At 44.0% G+C, this 19,769-nt stretch overlaps 1 protein-coding gene across 1 annotated transcript in view; it reads right to left on the reverse strand.

Moving 5' to 3' along the window:
* Positions 1-17,615, reverse strand: part of KREMEN1 (kringle containing transmembrane protein 1) — a 31,704-nt gene extending 14,089 nt beyond the window's left edge. Inside the window, exons 1-3 of the mRNA XM_074606419.1 lie at positions 17,433-17,615; positions 7,836-7,998; positions 3,374-3,465 (exon numbers count right to left, since the gene is read on the reverse strand). Of these exons, the coding sequence (XP_074462520.1) occupies positions 3,374-3,465; positions 7,836-7,998; positions 17,433-17,511 (334 nt within the window). The 5' untranslated portion in view covers positions 17,512-17,615. The remainder of the gene's footprint in view (positions 1-3,373; positions 3,466-7,835; positions 7,999-17,432) is intronic.
* Between the last annotated feature and the right edge of the window lie 2,154 nt (positions 17,616-19,769).

Genomic DNA, 19,769 nt, shown 5'->3' on the forward strand with positions numbered 1-19,769 from the left:
TGGTGAGACCCTTCAACCTCGCCTCCAGAGGATTAGTACTTCAGTATCTTCCATGCTAAGAAACTAGACTGAGTAATTTGAAGGCTTCCTACATTGGGTAACTAAATCAAGTGTACCATTTGGGTATATCCTAAAGCTAATTAGTCTCTTTGGCATCCCACCAGTATTTTAACTTTCTTGTACCTAGCAAACCAAATTAGTGTCGTGTGATTGGGAATAAACAGGAGAAGCATCAGTCTAGCCCAACAGTGAACAGTAATTTCCATGCCAGTGCCCAGCCCTTCAAATTACTGATATCAAATCAACGAACTCCATGAGCCCAAGGACAGATGCTTAGCTAAAAGCACTTTTGTAGTCACACATCAAATATATCCTAGAATCATAGAATTGTCTAGCCTGGAAGGGACCTTTAAGACATAATGAGGTCCCGGCAAACACCAGAGCTTCTGCATATTGCATGTTAAGGCACATGTGTTAAAAGATGGAATTCATCCTGTTGAGCTCAAAGCCATGTTCCAGCTATGCTCATCGGGCTGTCTTTCAAGAGCCTCCTAGCTTTTTGCAACGGTGGTGTGCAGCGCTATGCTGTCTCAAATGGTGCGAGCTCCTCTCTGCTCCCTTGTTGAGATGCACAGAGGTCAATCTTACAGAGTGATCAATGCAGCTCTGGATAACTTACCTGGCTCTGCCATTTAACACTTCATCAGTATTTCAGTAATAAATAAATCTATTACATGGCATACGTGCACGCAGGAAATAGCATTCCAGTAACGAAGTCTGTTTACAGTACAAGGCTCATGCGGGCCATGATGCAATTAAGTGGGAGAGCAAGCCTTCCTTTTACCTTTTGGGAGCATAAGTTGTTATTTCCTTTGAATTCCAACCTAGCCTCATTAACACAGAGACCAAAAATAGTCAGGAATAGCTGCAACATTGCAAACAAACCATCTAAAGCATTCGGTTCTGAATTCCCCATGTGAGATGCACGTGTTGTCTCAGGGCTCCGTGCTGCCTTCTTGCCTTTTATTTCATTTATGTCCATTCCAGTGTGCTTAGCAGACAAGCCACTGAGAAGAGCAGAGAAAGAAAAGGAAAGACGAAGCTCCTACTGGGGTAACTACCCCTGTCTTCTGTGATTGCGTCCATCCAGCCTCATCTAACATTGCTAAATCCTGCCTAGCGTGCTGCCACACGCAGAACGGCAGAACGCATTTCTGAATGGAACACTCGGTGTTACGTATAAGTATTAGTGAACAAGACACATGATATAATCATGTGAAATCATCATCATAATGAAAAATTCTTAACTGTAGGTTCTTAATTACTGTTACGGTGAATCACTGCATGCAAATCTCTTTCGGCGATCAAGACGCTTCATGTTGTTGGCACTGTAGTGGTGTTATGTGGGTATAGTTTATAGGTAAATTATGCTCCAGATACTTGCCTTTTCTAGTAGTAAATATAATTATGGAAAAGAAGCTTATATAAAAGACAATTTTTTTACTTCTCTAAAAATTTCAGCTAGGATTTCTTTACACAATTGCCTTCTTGCTCCATCGTCACAAAACGCGGGTTTGTATTATGCACTTCACAAGTTGGTTTTGATGGTCCTGTGATTTACCATCATGCTTACTGCAAACAGAAAATCTAGTAAAGAATAAAAGTGTTTTTTTCCTTACACAGCCTCACAAACCATGAGGTTTGTATTAAGACTTGGATGGGCTCGCAATGTACAGTTTGTTCTAAATTGCTGCCATTTCTTTTTCTAGTATCCAGTTTCAGTGCAATGCTTGAAGCAGCTGCTACTGGTCAAAAGGACATTTTGTAAATGTAAGTCTGGATTATCTGTGCAAGTAAGTGTCCAAGTTTAAATCCTCTGCTCCCCACCACAGAGAAAATGAGTGGGGCTGGTTTTAAAAGGATCCTTTGTGTAGAACAAATGGAGTGGAGCGAATTTGCCTCTCAGCTTTTTTACTGGTGCCATATCCAGAGAATTTGTTAACATCTGTGGTCTTTAAAGAAAATGCAAATTCTTTCATTTTAGACCGAGATAAATTTCTTAATTAGGAGGGTCATGTTTCCTAAATAGGACCTGGTATATTAGAAAAATAAGAGTAAAATGTCCCCTGAACAATGAGTATCGGAGTGTTGGATGATTTTGTGTTATTTAAATTAGGCTCCTTAATCTGTATTTAAGTCTAGGTAAAAGTCAACCGACTTAAGGTCACACTTAAGTATGTGTTTGCCTAGCCTGAAGACATGAATCACTCGCTCGCATTCGTAAAAAAGGAAAAATGTGGGCAAAGTAAAAAAAAAATCCCTTTAGATCCATTTTTCTTTCTTTGGTTTTGTTTTGTTAACTTCAAGGAAGAAATGTACTTCTCCCAATCGAAAGTATGCCTACGTAAGGACAACGGCTCTGACGCTTAACGATATACACGTAAGTTATCCCGTAGAAACACAGGGTACTTGTAGAAGACAGGAAAACAAGTAAAGGCATTAATGATTAGACAATAAAAGGTGTAGTTATGGTTGCTTGTTAACGTGCAAAACTGGCATCTCTTTTTCATATTTAGGCATATTTTAAAGAATGTGATTCTTAGGAGTTTATCCTGGAGCATTCGGGAATGAAAATTTTGGAACATAGTGACACGAATCATGACAAAACCTCCACATTTTGGATAAGGTAAATAATATAATACATTAAAAATATTAAAATACTGGAAGGAAGCTTCACGTGAATAACTTGTGTATTATCTGTTAAAAAAAAAAATCCAGCAAAGTCCAGTTTGTGGTTTCACAGCAATGCTAAACATACGCACCTGCAAGGAATAGGATTCTAGCCCAGAGCTCCCAAATACCTAATGAATTGCCACCTTTTCCCTATGTCCTCTCACCCTGTATTTCTTTCAAGAAATTCTGTGTATGATGAGTTATACACATTAAACTAATGCCATCCATTTTACAAGCTAATTGCAAACGATGGACACATATGTACCTTGTAAAAAATTAATTAATGATTTCCTATTCATTTTTGTCCTCTAGATTTTAATAAATGAATGACATATTTCTATGGATTCAAAAACCTAGCAGTACTTCGTAAGTTTTGAGTGATTCCCTGTCTGGTATTATTTGTAAATAATATAATCCAGTAATTCTGAGATGAGATGAAAAGGCTAGCAATGGAGGAACGACTCAGTAAGCTTGTCGTTAACTCTAGAGACCCGTTTACAATACTGCTTAGTCTGCAAATGAAAATAAGCCGATTGGCCTTATCCTAGTTTCTGTCTGAAGATCACTACCCGCTGCTGCAGAACTGCCAATCTCTGTTCAACAGAGACGCAGGCCCAAAAAAATTGCGTGGCGCTCTTACTTCGGCAGGATGGAATCTCACAGTATTTCCAGTATATTCCATCCTCATGCTCTGCAATGTAGCACCATGGGCTGACATCTCCGTCAGGGTTCCTGAAAGAGGAAAATAGAGAGAGTGAGTGAAAAAATCATCAAATATCTTCAAAATCCACATTAAAAAAAATCTTATTAAGCTTCAGTGTTATCACTATTTTTGCTCTAATACCTATGGAATGTTTAACCCATTGGACTTACATACCAAGAAAAATGCAAAATTGGTCAGGAAGTTCAGATAACTTTGGTTATTACAGTACACAGCAAGCACAAAATGCCGCTAATGTCTAAAAGATAACTTTTTTCTTGAAGTCTAAAAGGTGCAGAGCTATTTCTGCACAGTACGGAGAGACCGAGGAAGATTTTCAGCCCCGCATCCTGCGTACAGGTTCATTAGACTCCTAAACCTGATTTTTACCTTGGTACAAAACAGTCCAGACTCCAACCTTCTGTCTTTACGATGACAAAAACATTTATCCAACGAAGTGTTCTGGGAAAGACTGAGGTCTTTTCTTCCCCTTCAGTAAGGTTGAATAAATCTGTTCCAGTGATCTGATATGTTGATGGATGAGACAATTCCTTATGTGTCCGTGATTATTCTTTGCTGTTGTGTAGCATCATTTACAAACGCACACCTAATTAGTCATCAGGTTATTTAAAGTTTTTTCTATGTACACTTTGAAAAACTCTTCACTATTGAAAAGACCAATTTAAGAGAATAAATTGTTATTTTGGACAGTCGGGTTGAAATATGACCTTTTCTTGTAACTAGGGCCAACTGCAACCTTTTGTCATGTACTTTGGCATGAATTCTATTACTGAGACCCCCCTACACTCAAGTGTCACTTCAGGTGCAGGTTGACATTTGGGCATATTAACAACACCTTGTGGGAGATCCAGTTTTAGAACTGCTGGGGATGTTTTTTGGTCAAATAACAGAATGCTGAAGACAATTGGTGAGTTTAGTTCAATTTAGCTGAGTAAAATGCTGCTAGTTAGCCTTTCAAACAGACTAGGAAAAGTAGTGGACGAGGAAAGCCTAAGACTAGCGTGCTAGGAGTTTAGGTGTAATGGCAGAGCTTCCAGTGGCTAAAGAAAGAAGACGACAACTAAAATCAAGGAAAGCTTGTACTCAAAATAACACCATTTTCCTTGTTTTCACAGTTACAGGAAATCTGGGGTTTACACCTGCATGACAGAAATCAGATGTCTGTAACTGAATCATTGTAATGGCACTCGCCATAGAAACGCCTTAAAATGCAGGAAATTGCAGAGAAATGTGATGAATGTCTTCAGAAATCTTTGCCTTGAACCTCAAATGTGCATAAGGTTAGAAAACAATTGAGTGTCTTTCAAAATCCCCAAAAACTTCAGCCTGCATAATTTTGTTATGGCTGAAATGAGGTTTAGTGGAACGTTATGAGGCATTTCCATCTTAACGGGGTGTCTTGCCGTAAACAAACTATTCCAAGGAAGGACCACCCATGGAGAGATAACATGCTTCTGATTAATGCTTTAAGTGTAAAATTAGATTATTCAAATATTGTCCCTAAAATTGAGCCTCAAAGCGATGTATTACGCCTTAAAAAAAGCCTTGTGAGCTATGTGTTGCCTCAGAGAAGGGAAGATCAACTTGTCCATTGTCACCAAGCAAATGAATAGCAGAGAAAGAGCTAAAACAGCAGCATCTTCCCTCACAAGGCCTCGACAAGATTTGCATGCTAAAGATATACTCTGACACTCTTGAAACAGTGACTTTCCAAGCTTTTTTTCAACAGAATGTGACGTTAAACAGCATCCGTTAGTTAGGCCCATCATTCCATACAGCTGTGGGAATATTCCTGGGCCGAGTGATGCAGCATACGGAAGGAAACGGCTAACCTTCCAGTCAAACTCCATCTCAAAGAGGATCATCTAACACCTAGCAGATTGAGGGTAAAAAGCTGTATTTGGTAATCAAGTCACTTCTCATACCAGCTGATAGGTTTCTTGTTCCTTCTAACACCAAATTCTCATTGGCTAAGTGAGACTCTAGCAAGGATTACTTGAATACCGGGATAAACACTCAGTTTGTTATGCACATTTTTGCGTAGTTTTACATGCTTTGCTTTGTACATGGTTAATATGCATTAAATAAGGTTTATTAAATTAGGTTAATACAAACCTAATGATAGGTTTGTATTAATCGAGTGATAGGGTGCAGAGTAATGGCTTCAAACTGGAAGAGGGGAGATTTAGATGAGATCTCAGGAAGAAATTCTTGGCTGCGAGGGTGGTGAGCCCCTGGCCCGGGTTGCCCAGAGAAGCTGTGGCTGCCCCATCCCTGGAGGGGTTCAAGGCCAGGCTGGACGGGGCTTGGAGCAACCTGGGCTGGTGGGAGGTGTCCCTGCCCAGGGCAGGGGGTGGCACTGGGTGGCCTTTAAGGTCCTTTCCAACCCAAACCATTCCATGATTCTAAGTATTACCCACAGATGACTGCCAAAAGTAAGACCCTGCAGATACAGTCTACCCGGGATACTGCCACACAGCAACAATCAAAAGTACGTTCTCGACTCTGCTATTTGTATCAGAGAGAACTCAGTGGCCACTGGCCTCCTTACAGCTGCGTACCAGTATGCGCACTGCGAAAGCCGGCTCTCCACACGTCATGAGGATTGGTACGTGTTTGGTGGTGCTGGGCTGAGGGAGGCTGTGAAGTCGGTGTGCAATGGTTCTGATGGGAAGACAGTCTTTCCAGTGCTCACAGGCCGATCGGATGCTAGACAGCTTAATGGGTTTATTGAGTTCCCAGGCCATTTTCTAAAGGGAACGACCGACTTATCTGAAGTTTCTCTTGTAGGAGGTGTATTTTTCTTTGCTCCTGTAAGATGCTGAACTGATTCAAGAGAAGCAATTCAGAACTTAGCTGAATTCTCCTTCTATGGCTGAAAACAGAGTCCACTGGTGCAACACATCGAACAGGGTTATTTTGAAGCACTGCTGCAGCTGCTGGAAAAGATCCCAAGTAAGTCTTTTTCTTCCCTGTCTTTTACCAACGTTCTTTAATGAGAAATATCCTCCTGAGTCATCAAACTTGGAAATGTCACTGACTCCTTTCACCAAGGTACTCATCTTTGCTGCCTGTCACAAGGCCTCTTCTCTGTGCTTTCTTGCTTACTCTCCATTAACTGGCTGGCACTGTCTCTGTCCCTGTCATGTCTTCTTGAATGTGAATTTCTGATTAAATATGGAAAAGTTCTTGGATCAAGAATCAGGACCCTATGTTTGTGACACAGCAATTGTGCTGAACTCCTCCACGTTAATTTTGCCTCATTTATCCTGATTTATATTGCTTACAGTGAAATGATTTCAACAGGAAGGTGGCAAGTGTAGAGGTTCTACCCTAGAAAGCCCATAACCTGCTAAGTAAAGCCATCTTCCAGGAGAACTGAGGTGTGGTTTGAACCTTCTCACAAAGCAGACAGAGCTTTTCTTGCTATGCCTCAAGTAACTCAGTTCTTAATCTCTTGGTTTAAGCATCTCCGTCCCCATTACCCAGTGAGTAAGAGACACCACTCAGCTTTACATGCATCCTAGATAAGCTGATGATTATCACTGTTTAAGGAATGTATCTATCAGGTTATTCCCCACTTATTTGCATAGCAAGTATAGATGGGCATAAAAACTTAGCTGGCCAGTGCTGCGAAGGCAGAAGTGCGGGGAACTTCCTGATGCACAACACCAGAAAGTAAAATGCTGCAGGCTGAAAAGAGCCTGCAGAGCCTAAACATCTCTGAGCGCAGGTTCTTATCTGGCTCCTAATTTTTGCAGTTCTTATTTCAGCTTCATTCTGAGAACTATACATATAGTTACGGAGGACTTCTCTAGAAGGCAAGGAAATGAAAGTGGATCTGCCGTGGCTTGAGCTGGTATTGTAACCACTGACAGTTGAGCTGCTGAATTCAAATAAAAACTCAAAGTCACTGAACAGATAATGCTCACTGGGAATTTTTAGTGACTAGACAACTTTCATTAGCCCAAAACTCAGAAATATAGTATATAACAGAAGCAGGCTTGTGGGTGAGGATAAAAACCATAATGCTCCAGAGACTCCTGCAGACATTCACGAGTGCTTCTGTAGGTCTAACTTGGAGCAATTTTTTTATTATCTCCACCTTTTCTTTTAAGTAATGCCTAGTCTTTCTCCATCATGCCAAATTATAGACTGGATATATGATATGGACTTTGGGTGAGAGCTGGGTTGAAAAAGTTATTCTACTAATGGTGCTTCTAGACCCAGGGTACTGATTACAGGATAAAACAAAACCTGTTAGATATCCGTGGTTCTGACATTCTTCAGTGCACGACAGGAATTTTCCTCATTTTGTGTCAACTGTTTCAAGTAACAGTGGGTATACAGGCAACGTTAGTAGCAATGAGATATTTCTTACCTGCAGTAGTTATGCTCTCCAAGCCCTCCCTCCCCATTGGGATATTTCAAAGTATTGTAAGGATGCTCAAAGGTCTCATTCCAAAACAGACACGGTTTCCCTGCATATTGGGAGGTCTGGTTCTGAGTGCCACGATAGTCAGCCCCATTTGCTGTATAACATTCTGGGGAGAAATGGAAACAGAAAGAGAGAAATAATGTATGTAGGTTTAGTGTTGGGTTTTCTCCTCTCGCCCTCCACCCCATCCCCAAGAGACCATGTTTCCTTTCACTAACATGTTTCCTGCACTGTTGAGGCAACTAAAGATGCTGTCTGGGATTTATATTTTCTCTCAGAGTTAAACATCTATTAAAGAGATTGTGATGTCATTACTTTCCTAAACAATGTATGAGACAGGTCTGAAGAGTGGTTAATACAATTAACATGCATTTTCTGAAGAAGCATACTACATTTGTTACTGTTTTCCCATTGCTTTACTCATTAGGAGGAATCTGTAACTTGTTAGTTTCCAAAACTGAAATTAGATGATGTTATCAGTCTGCCACTTACCAGCATACTACCCAAAATCTTGTGCCAGCTTAACTAAAGTTGTGAATATCTGTACTTTACAAAGTGAAAGATTTTGTAGGCATAGATCTTGCAAACATTTACATCCTGATTCAGAAAAATTCTCAGGCATTTTTTTTCTGGCCTGAATTGCCTTAGAAAGGGACCTCCTTCAAAAAAATATAATCATGATACTGTGATTTGCTACTACAGCATTTGTGCTTTCAGATTAAAACTTACAGGTCAGTAGTATTCTGCCTCGCTGATATTTCCTCCCATTTATGTTTCTTTCCTAGTTTCCTAATACTCAGCAAGTTAGAAATCAAAGCAGAGAATGATTTCTGTACTCATTAAATCCCCTTCTCAGCTGAACTAGAAATCTCATGCTGCCTGGCTTTGCTGTGTCTTATTAATGGTATCTTCTGATCAAGTAAATACTGATAGTCATGAAAAATTTTACCTTTACTAAAAATGAAAAACATTTTTGGTTAAATTATGCACTGTGAGGGTGACAGGGCACAGGAGCAGGCTGCCCAGAGAGGCTGTGGGATCTCCGTCCCTGGAGATATTCAAAAGCCACGGACACGGTCCTGGGCAACCTGCTGTAGGTGCCCATGCTCGAGCAGAGGGGCTGAAGAAGGTGACATCCAGAGGTCACTGCCAACCTCAACCATCCCGCGATTCTGAGACCATCTTCCAGAAACAGTCATTATAATTAGCGTGCCACAAATAAGTCCATCCTCTTTGTAATTAATACTCGGTAATATTTATCATCCATACATTTATTTAGAAATGGCACTGAGATACAACAGTCCACGGCAGAATTAAAACATGTAAACATTTCTTTGTAGTGAGTAACACCAGGGAAAGTCACTAATGATTCCTACTAACTGCCGGCTGCGCAACCCTCTGGTTTATCTGATGGCGTTCTCTGCAGAAACCAGCTGCAGAGACGTTCCACTGCCCCGAGGCAGCGGGCGAGCACTCTGAAGTGGAGAATGCTCATCCCAGGTGTCCCTCCCGAGATGGACTTCACAAAACAAGGCTAGAAAGACTTGCGTGGCCGCAGTTGGACAAGGAAAAAAACACCCCCAGCTTAATCCTGACATTAAGAGTACCCCTTTTTTTGTATTTAGAAATACTGTGAGAGAAGGGAAAATGTATTATTAAAACCATGCCTTTGAAATGAGCTTAGTCTGGGCCCACAAATATCAGAATGGTGCAATTATAATGATTATTTCATAGTTCTATTACACAGCAGATGAAAGCTGATGTTTTTGTGCCTTCACTGCGTGTTTTCATGCCTAGGCAAGTTAGCGTTTCTATTAAATGGAATTTTGTAGCTGAAGGCACACGGGAGAGGTGTCTGCACGGCCACGAATGTACGCTGCTATCATCCTTGGACAGAAAGCTATCAAATTTAACAAAAGCAAGCTTCAAGTCAATACTCCTCCTTACTGTAATTTACCTGCCTGCCTTAGCCATGCAGGTGAGCTACACACATTTACTTGAAAATGCAAGTCTGAGTTTCCAGTATTTAGGCCACCACAGATATTTGCATAAACATATGAAAAAACCCCACTTTAAAGTCACCACAGTGTTGCAACTTTCCTCAATACTCTTCTTGCTTTGCAGTTAACGTAGAAGTTTTTCTATGCCATAGGTGAGAAATATAAGCTGATGAATTTGGCAGAGGAGAGAGGAAAACATAATCAAACTGGATAAACAAAATAAGTACAGCATAAAGAAGCAGTTGTGAGAAGTGATAAACACATCCAGAAAAGATGCCTACTTCAGCTTAGGGCTGTTCCTTTTTTTGCTTCTCACTTCTAAGCGAGAAGGAATATGTACTGACATCTACTCAGAAATGCACGGAATGCTACAATACCTGAATGCAGTCTGGCACACGGGCTCACCGAAGTTAACATCGGCCCGTTTTAGGATCTGCTGAGACTGGCCCATGCTTTCAACTTGCAGCAGCAACTGCAAGCTGCCTTTTCATTTTCATGTCAGCTTTTTTTAAAATAGATTTTCTTCAAACTTCACTACACTAGTACTTAAAGGACATTGCACGAAAGGAAGACTCGGAGCTCTCTCCGCTCCTCTTAGCGGTAGGTTTTTGTTCCCAAGCCAACAGGTAGCTGTAACAGAGCCTCCCGTGTTCTTTGCACTACCCCGAGATTTGGGGAAAATGTGCCGGCTGGCTTGTAGTGAAGCTCCCTGGCTTTGTTAGCATCTAGATGGGGAAGGGGGAGGCAGCGAGACACAACGTAAAACCATTGATTATCCCAGAAAAACTGAAATGAGAACTTGACGTTATGGAAATTAGCAGCTCTTATCAAACGAAATACATAACTTTTTGTGTTACAGGGAATTTGCTAGGAAACTTTCATTTTGTTAATGATTAATAATAATTTTGCCAGAGCATCAGAGAGCAATCTTTTCAAGTAAATATTAGCATTTAAAAATCAGGCCCTTTGTCCTACATTCTTTTGCCTTGAACGATCAGCTCTGAGATCTGCTGAGATACAGTTTGTACAGTTTTCTATAAAATTCCCAGTAACATGGATACAGATCTCAGCATATTCAATATCTTGGCACCCACTGGGTCCAGTTGCCTTATGCTGGTTGATATTTCCATGGTACTGCAGGCCATGAAGCCCTTCTCTTGGAATCTAACATCAGAACAGTGACTCAAGGAATGAATACCACTTCTATGAATTTCAGAAGCCTTGTTCCTTAAAGTTTTGTAAAACCGTGGTATACTACGATAGAACTTGCACTGTGTCCAAGTCCTCTCCGGGTGGCAAAGGGAAGAAAGGGCACTTTGTGGAGGCTAAAGCTGACAGCTTCCTAGAAGGCATCAGGGTGCCACCGGGATTGATGGATTTGTCACGTCTTTTCTGTCCATGCTCCGAGTTCATGCTCAGTTTAAACTATCCTGTCAACTATAAACCTGTATTAAATCACTAGGGTTTTAGACAGTTCCCGGAGAAAGCTGTGACCATTCAAATCTTGAAGTCTCCAACCTCCTCCTATTTGTAAGCGCTGAGTCAGCTGGGTTTCAGACATAGTCTGAAGTAGAGGCTTGTGTCAAATCCATGATTAAAATCAATTTCTGTGATGACTTCACTCTATTAACTAACCCTGCTGCTTCTACTGTTTCATGGGGATGTCTGCAAACGGAATTAATTGGAGACAGAACCATTGCAGTGGTCCTCGTCCTGGAAAGCTGGAAGGTTCCGGCAGGTCCTGTTCAGGATCATGCTTACGAGCCCCAGTGAGAAAACGTGGACAGCAGTGTGTTGTCAGGGCTGATTTGTTTTCAACACGTCAGGTGCTGCGGTTGACAGAAAAATAACCTTTTTAAAAAAAAATAAATAAATACTGAGACTAGATAAGTATGTATTGAGTGGGAACTGCTAGAAAGAAAAAGCAGAAAATGAGCCTGGGGATGGCTGTCCACTCTGAGTGAATGCTCAGTGTGTGATACAGGTTCACAATTAGTTTTATTAGAGCCAGATCAACATTTGGAAGATCAAACAGCAGCTGTAGTAGAAATTTTTTCCATCTGTCTCGGTTTCTTCTTCGATGTAGGGACCTTACAATGATCATTTCTGCCTTTGTTACTTCGGGACTGTATGGCTGCCTGCGCTCCACATGGGCGCCACTTTAGCATCATTTGAAAAATTAAGGTAGTGCAGAATAACAGACTGGCCTTTTTACTGAATGAGGCACTGATGATAAAACACTGACATTTCGGAGTCTGCATTGGCTTCCAATGATTTTCTAAGACGGACTTCCAAATGTTGGTTCTAATCTCTGAAGTCCGTAATGGCAAGAGGCCCAGATACCTGAGAAACTCTCATTTCGTGCCACGTTACCACAGACAGAAACAATACAAACACTGGAATTTCATCTGCAGTCTTTTCTGTACAAATGAGATGAAAAGCAAAGAAAGCAGCTATCAACTGCTCAAACAACTCTTCCTCTTCTGGCTGGCAAGTGGGAAATCTTATAAATCTTCTGAGCGTTCTTCAAAGTCCGTACTTTCTCAGAGACGTGTACTTAGTGACATTACAAATTGCAGACTGAAGAGATGGAGGTTTCAGGATGGTTTAAATGACTTCTTAGAGTATTCCTCTAAGTTTGGGATGTGTACATAGCTTTTGAGACTGAAAATTCAGAATGACAAACTTGTTACTATCTCACTGGAAAAAATAAAAGTTACTTACTTTATTTATTTGCTTTTAGTTCTGGAAGCTACTTGGGGTGCTGGCTAGTGGCCGGAGAGATAGAAGGTTCAATTCTCAACCAGAAACTAGCCTACCCGGGCCAGAAATTATCCTACCAGCTACTGCCAATCAAGAAGCAAGGTTTTCTTTTAAAAATCTGCAGGTTAATGAAAGGTAAATGGAGGTGACGGCTCTTTAAATCTTGGGTTTCATTACAGCGGTGTGATAGCTGCAAGGCTGGAGTAAGAAAGAAAGGTTCCGTGAATTTACACGCCACAACTGCCTCCTCAATTCTCCCTGGTTTTTCTTACAGCCTTTCAGAAGAGTCAGGAAAACGCTGAAGCAGAATATGAGGATATGGAACCGGCGGTGCCAGGTCGGGTAATGACTAGGTGTCAGCTGCTTGATGCATGCGCTCGCGTGGTGTTCTAAGGAGGATTTTAAGTCATTTCCATTCCACCTCAGCTGTTCTCCTCGCTCTTGCTGGAGATTGCAATTTAAGCACTCCTCCTTAAATGAAAGCACTGTATCTAGGTGCAGATGGCAACAGTTACAGGCACTAACCAGATGCTGCAGCCTCTAATTTGATTGAAAGGGTATAATTAGACAGCAGAAACACTTCAATGAGAGAGTAATGCACAGAGGAAAGGGCAGAAACCACTTAAGTGATGCCAAGATACCCCGGCAGTGACAGAGGCAGGGGCCCACGGGTGGAAGGGGCAGAACACCAAATTACCTTCTTCGGATGAGAACGTTTCTGTTTCCCTACGGATGCGAATGGGGATTCTATTATCATAGGTTGCCACAGTTCTTCATGTGGGAACACTGATTAAAACCAGAAGAAACTTCGGGAGATCAAAGAGACAAATATGGCTTCTGTGGTCATTATTAAAAATATTTTTAGCAGTGCGATGGTTTTCTTTGAAGATGCAGTTTTATCGATTGAACCAAAAGCTGGTTTGCGAACTGACGTATCATTGGCCAGGGGAAAATCCAGCTCGTTCCATAGGACATTATGGTGCAAAATAAATGTTTTGGGGAAGTATCAGGGTGGCTTAGACCTACCCAGGCGCAAAAATCAGTGTAGCATTTTTACATTTCAATACTTTCCTATTCCAATTGATACTAATACAACAAAAGCCCTTACACCAAAACTATGAGGCTTGGGTGCCTATACCGTAATAGTAAAAAACCCCACAACACAACAAACTAAAGAAAAAAAAAACCTTAGGAAAGAATGATCTCTGTTTAAAATGGCAATTTTCAGAATTGCTAGAAAATAACTCCCCATCTGGTAAATCAGCCAGTTAAATTCCGATGTGATGCTATGAGGGCACTTGGTGAGCTGATCGTTCCCCTGCAGTGGAGGGGCTCTCTCCACATAGTTTAAAAATCATCTCTCTCTCCTTCTGCATATTCACACACAGATGCACAGACAGACATATGCATATAATTTTTTAAAGTCCTGAAACGCAATCGTTTTTGCTGGTCAGGACTAGAGTCTTATTTAGCGTTGGTCCAAACCAGAGTCGTCACAGTGAATACTCACCTGACATTTGATCAGACCTTGACTTGAGCATCTGTCTGCCCTGTGAGAATGTGCATTCCTGGGAATGTACAGACATGTGCAGCTCCATACTTGTGCTCCCTGGCAGCGTGTGAGCTGTTATATATGTGATCTTGCTATTCTTGTGAAGCTTTGATTACTAACCTTCAAGCTAATCACTTTTTCATCATTCTTCCTTTTTTTGTTTTTAAATTAAAAAAAAAAAAAAGGTAAATGCTATCTGACTGCCCAGACCCATTCTGGAACGTGTTGGAAGCAGGCAAATTATGGTGTGAGCATGAGAGGCAGTTACCATTATTTCTAATGCTTAAAAGTATGTATTTTGTACCTTTTTTCTTTTTATTTGTACAATACAAACATACTAGATTAGCCACAGCTTTGCAGCTGCTGGACGGTCCTCAGCCGCGAGATGGGAACACACTTGCTCGTCCTTGTGATTCTTTATCACTGGAAGTAAGAATGCATGATGTGTCCCCATAAGAATTTCTGTTCCTTAATACACCCATTTGTTTTCTTTCTCTGTGAAGTTTTAGAACTGTTGTTCCACTGTCAAGCATGGCAAGACTGAATCCCCTTGGAAATTTTATCAGGATGGGCCACAGCCACTGTGTGGACAGAGGGAGTGGTCAATAGCAGAACCACGATGGTGTGGCATGACAAAGAATGCAAATTTTGCAGCTGGCAGCATGTAATCCCTGCCTCCCTCCCACTTCTTTGGCTCCATCCTGCCTAAATCCATTCACATAACTCTGGATTTTGAGCTACGCTCTATGCATGTACAAGCATGACACGCTGAAGTGTTGGACTAACTATTTCATTTTCTATCATCTGTCTGGTTAGAAATGCTTTTTCGAGTATTTCCATGACAAGTGCTTAAGGCATATCACGTAGAACTGCTTCTGTGAATCATCGAGACATAGGCAGAAAAAGATGATGAGATCGACAAGGTCTGGGAGAGAAGCAGCTCAAAGGAAAGGCTCAGCTGGGAAGAAAACCCAGGACTTGGTGGGCCAGGACTGCTAAATGGAAAGAAAACAGAGAAAGAAAAAAGAGACTGATAATCATACACATTCCTGATGGGGAAAATAAATGAACACTACAAATACAGAAACTTGAAGTGAGATCTTATTGCACCGAGTATGTAAAATAACATTTGTTCACTGAAACTAACATTTGCCGAAGGCAGTTCCATCTCTTTGGCCTTGTAATACAAAACTCACCAAATTTAGACAGTCCTTTAATGTTAGGCAATCTATTCACCCATCTCTTATTTCTGATTCACTTGAGAAATGTGGTATGACTGAAGTTTGAATGCTGCAAATGTCAGTGTTTGGATTAATAGAAACTGCTAGACATCACACAGCGAAGCAGAAACATTCTGTGAAAAGTAGCACGGCACTATGTGCAAAAACGATTCTTAACTCACTCTAATTACCGACAATTCGAAACATTTTTATAAGGCAATTCCAGAAGTTAAAGTTTCTCTTCTATCTTAGCAAATGATGGTGTGATACAGTCTGTATTTTTACTGCATTTTACAATAAACTTATTCAGACATGCATTTGATAAAAATGGAACAGGCATTAAAAACACACCATATGACAAACTGCCTTACAAAAGCAATATTAACGTTTGTCATTTCAGAGTTCTGCTGGCTTCAAGTGCACCCTGACCCAGGTGATCCCGTCTTGGTCCTGTGGGATTACGGGTCCGGAAGACGACCCTGAGGTATGGTCTGCGCAGATTAGCAACCCTGCGGATTTTGTACCCGCCCTACAAATTACAGGTCCTCGTTGAAGTGCAGATTTGCACTGTTGCCAGCTCCTTTAGCAGAAGACACACAGGTGGCAGCACTTTCCAGATCCATTCTCGTTTGCCCCCCCTGCACTCAGGGGTTATATATTCCTCCCCCTCCCCCTGCCCCAGCTGCTGGTGCTCAGGCATCGCCATCCCCTTTGGTGGCCACCAGCGCGTGCCGCTAGCCGTTGGCTGGAGGATGGAAGTGCAGGTGCACGAACAGACTCCTCTCGGCAGCCTACAACCAAACCCTCGCACTGGGCTCTGCCGCCACTTGCTGTCATGCACCTGGTGAGGGACATGGTCACACACCGAGTGTCCTCTCTGCAGTTCTGCCCACAAACCTTAGGAGAAGACATTCTCCGGCTAAAGCAAAGGAAAGAGGACCTACTGTACGCACCAAACATGTCCTAATGCTACTGGGAACGCTGCTAGATGTGGTCTAGACATGTCCCTACCTAGGCAGCTTTCTACATGCTTATCTGGAAATACTCTCATGTTTTACTCATTCAGGTAACTTCTGAGAAGTTGTAAAGTTTACCCTCCGAGTTCTCTTTCTGGTAAAAGGCTTTTTTATCCCCATGATAAAGTCTATGTGAGTATTTTCCAAATCTAATTAGGCGCATCTGCAAAAACGTGAAGAGCAGATATCTGTTCATGGCAAAAGGAAGTAGAGCAAACTCTATGTTACAAAGCGTAACAAGGGTTAGAATACGCAAAGTGAGCCCGGGAGGACCCTGCACCTGATGGCTGTGCCACCGCGGTCGCCTGGACCAGCCACCCCAGTCCTTGTGAAGCAGGGCCGGCATTCTGCCAAGGAGAACCGCGGGGCTCGAAATCATCAGTAACAACGGAGACCAGGACAAAAGGGTGAGGAGAAATGGTGCAAGTGAAAAAATCACGCCGACAGGTAGCGAAGCTCTGGGATTCCCAGACTCCTCGGCTGGCCAAGCACCAGGAGTGTTGGAGGAGCCCATGCTTGGCATGGCACGCTGCCGGCAGGTGAGATGGCCACACACCGGGCTCTGCGGACCCAACTCTGCGCTGCTGCCACCCGTGACTCGGTTTCCCAGTGAGTACCACTGGGACGCCCAGTGCACCCACTGCCCGCGCTCCCCTGTCCCCGCAGACCCGGCCACCGAACCGCTTCGACGGCCAAACGCGCTGCCCCTCTCCCTCCCCCTCACGCCTCCACACGGGTCTCCGCGCTCCCGCAGACCCTCCCGCACGAAAATCCCCCCCCTCCGCGCACCGCACCGACCTGGCGAGCGGGAAGGGTCGCGGTGGCGACCTCTCAGAGGCGCCGGTGGCCGGCGGGGGCTGCGGGGCCGGGGGAACTGCCCGGCGCCCTCGCCCCTCAGAGAGCGGGGAGCGGCCCCAAAGGCGCCCGCCACCCCCCCACCCCCCCCCAACACCACCACCGCCGCCGCGACGCCTCCCTCCCGCACTCACCGGAGAGAAGCGGGTCCCGGCAGCAGCTCAGCGCCAGCCCGGAGAGGGCCAGGGCGGCGGCGAGGGCGGGGGGCTCCATGGGCGGCTGAGGGGGCCGGGGCGGGCCGGCGGAGCGCGAAGTGCGGGGAGCGGCGGCCCTACGGCATGTGTGTCCCGCCGCCGCGCCCCGGCGAGGTGCCGAGCGGCAGATGAGGGATCCTGTTACCGGCCATGTGACAGGAAAGGATAGAGACCGGCATCCCCACCCGCCGCCGCCACCTTCGCCGCGGGCAGGTCGGGGCGGCCGCCGGGGGCTCCGCCGAGCCCCGCGGGGAGGCAGCGGCACGGTGACACCCCCCGGCCCCCCCAGCGCCGAGCCCCGCTGCCGCCTGCGTCCCGCCCCGCAGGGCTCCCCGGGGGGGGAACGGGGGAGGCGGGGGGGCAGCCCGGGTCCCCTCGTCCGTGGAAGTTGGGGGGGGAGGGAGGGACGGGAAAAGAAGGGTGCGAACTGCCACGGGCATCCCGACACCCCCCCGCGAGGGGACACGCGTGGCCGCGGTGACAGGGACACGCAGAGGACACAGACTGACCGAGAAACAGCGGTGTTGCTTCCTGAGAGCGGTGAATGCACATGCAGAAAGAGAGATTTTTGTTGTGGGGTTTTTGTTTTTTTTTTTTCTTTTTTCCCCATCTACGAGCAGGCAGCAAAGGAACAAAAACAGCCCAGGTGGTTGCGGTGCTGAGGGACACGGTCCCGTGGTGGGTTTGGCGGTGTCGGGCTGGTGGTCGGACTCCACGGTCTGAAAGGTCCCGTCCAACCCAGACCATTCGATCATTCTATGATTACAAAGTCTGAACTTACACAAAGGCTCGTTAGCTGACCTCCGAGATGTTTGAGCAAGGCAGTGCTGCTTCACTAAAAAACAACCAACAGGGGAAAAAAACCTCAAACCCAACCATCAAGGCCAGGTTGGACGGGGCTTGGAGCAACCTGGGCTGGAGGGAGGTGTCCCTGCCCAGGGCAGGGGGTGGCACTGGGTGGGCTTTAAGGTCCTTTCCCACCCAAACCATTCTGTGATTCTGTGATCAACAGCAAAAAGCCCGTACAGAAAGCGACGCTCGCTCTGTCAGGAGCAGGAGGGCGAATGTTCCCGTCCTTGGAGCACCTTCACGCCATCGCTGTGTAACGGGGTGGCACCTTCCAGCATTTGAAAGGCAGCAATTTTGCTACTCTCAACGAGGAGACGACAAAATGCAGTTTGCGGCTTCAGCTGTTGTGTCAATACGCGCTACAGTACATCTCAGCATGCAGAAACCTCCCATCATATAAAGCTGTAAGGTTAGTTGTGAGGTGTAAAACATGCTTAAATTTCTTTTGGCCTTTGCAAAGTATATAAAACCCAGAAAAATTATTACATACTAGCGTGGCTTTACGTGTCTATTTTAACAGCACAGCATAATAATGTGCCACATTCTTATTTCTTTGAGCTGAATTCCTACTGAATGTAGAATTTTTAAGCTGATGAAATACTGAAAAACAATAGCAGCATTCTGTTAGCTTGGTGTTATGCTTTTTTTTTTTTTTTTAAATGGTAACTATGGAAATATTTTGTTCCTTCTAACACATATGATATATAAGCATGTTCAGCTATTTGGCTGACAAATTCTGCTACAGTTCCTCACCCTGAACTTTGGTTGCACAAGAGCGCTGCGAGCAGACATGAGTGTGTTGCCACTGACTCTGTGTGTCTGTGTGTGTGTGTGTGCGCGCGCGCGCATAAACCAGGGAATCGGAGCTCACTGTGACGGGAGAGTTACCAAGACGGAGCAGAAGGAACAGCTTGTGGTGGTGGGGGGGGGGGTGGGTGTTTGTTTTTACCACTGCTTTGTTTATGATGGGAGAAGCCAAATAGTTCTGATTCATAGAAATCGACTGTGTTCTCAGATTAATGTACAAATTTTTCGGGAGGACCGGAGTTGTAATTCATTCTGTATATTCCCTCCCCAGTCTGAGCCACTGACGTGGAGTGCTGCTGGCATTCTGTCACAAGCCGTGGTGTGTGCAAGGAGCACTTCCTCGTGGCACAGGCTGTCTAACAGCGTATGAGACATTACACTGGGATTTAACGACCCACAAAATCCTCCTCTCTGTGGATGTGGACCCCACTGTGTTACCCATTCACCCATTTCCGATTCCATTTTATCTGGCATTCTGTTCCTTAAGGACACTGATATGGAGAAGGCTTACAAATTTTTAACACTGCGTTGGTAACGAAGTTCACAAAGTCAACCTTATATATCCCCAAATGGCCGGTTCAGTCTTCCGGCACTCCTGGGCAAAATCACCGTCCTTCGTTC

Source organism: Larus michahellis, chromosome 13, assembly GCF_964199755.1.
Source record: "Larus michahellis chromosome 13, bLarMic1.1, whole genome shotgun sequence".
Lineage (NCBI taxonomy): Eukaryota > Metazoa > Chordata > Aves > Charadriiformes > Laridae > Larus > Larus michahellis.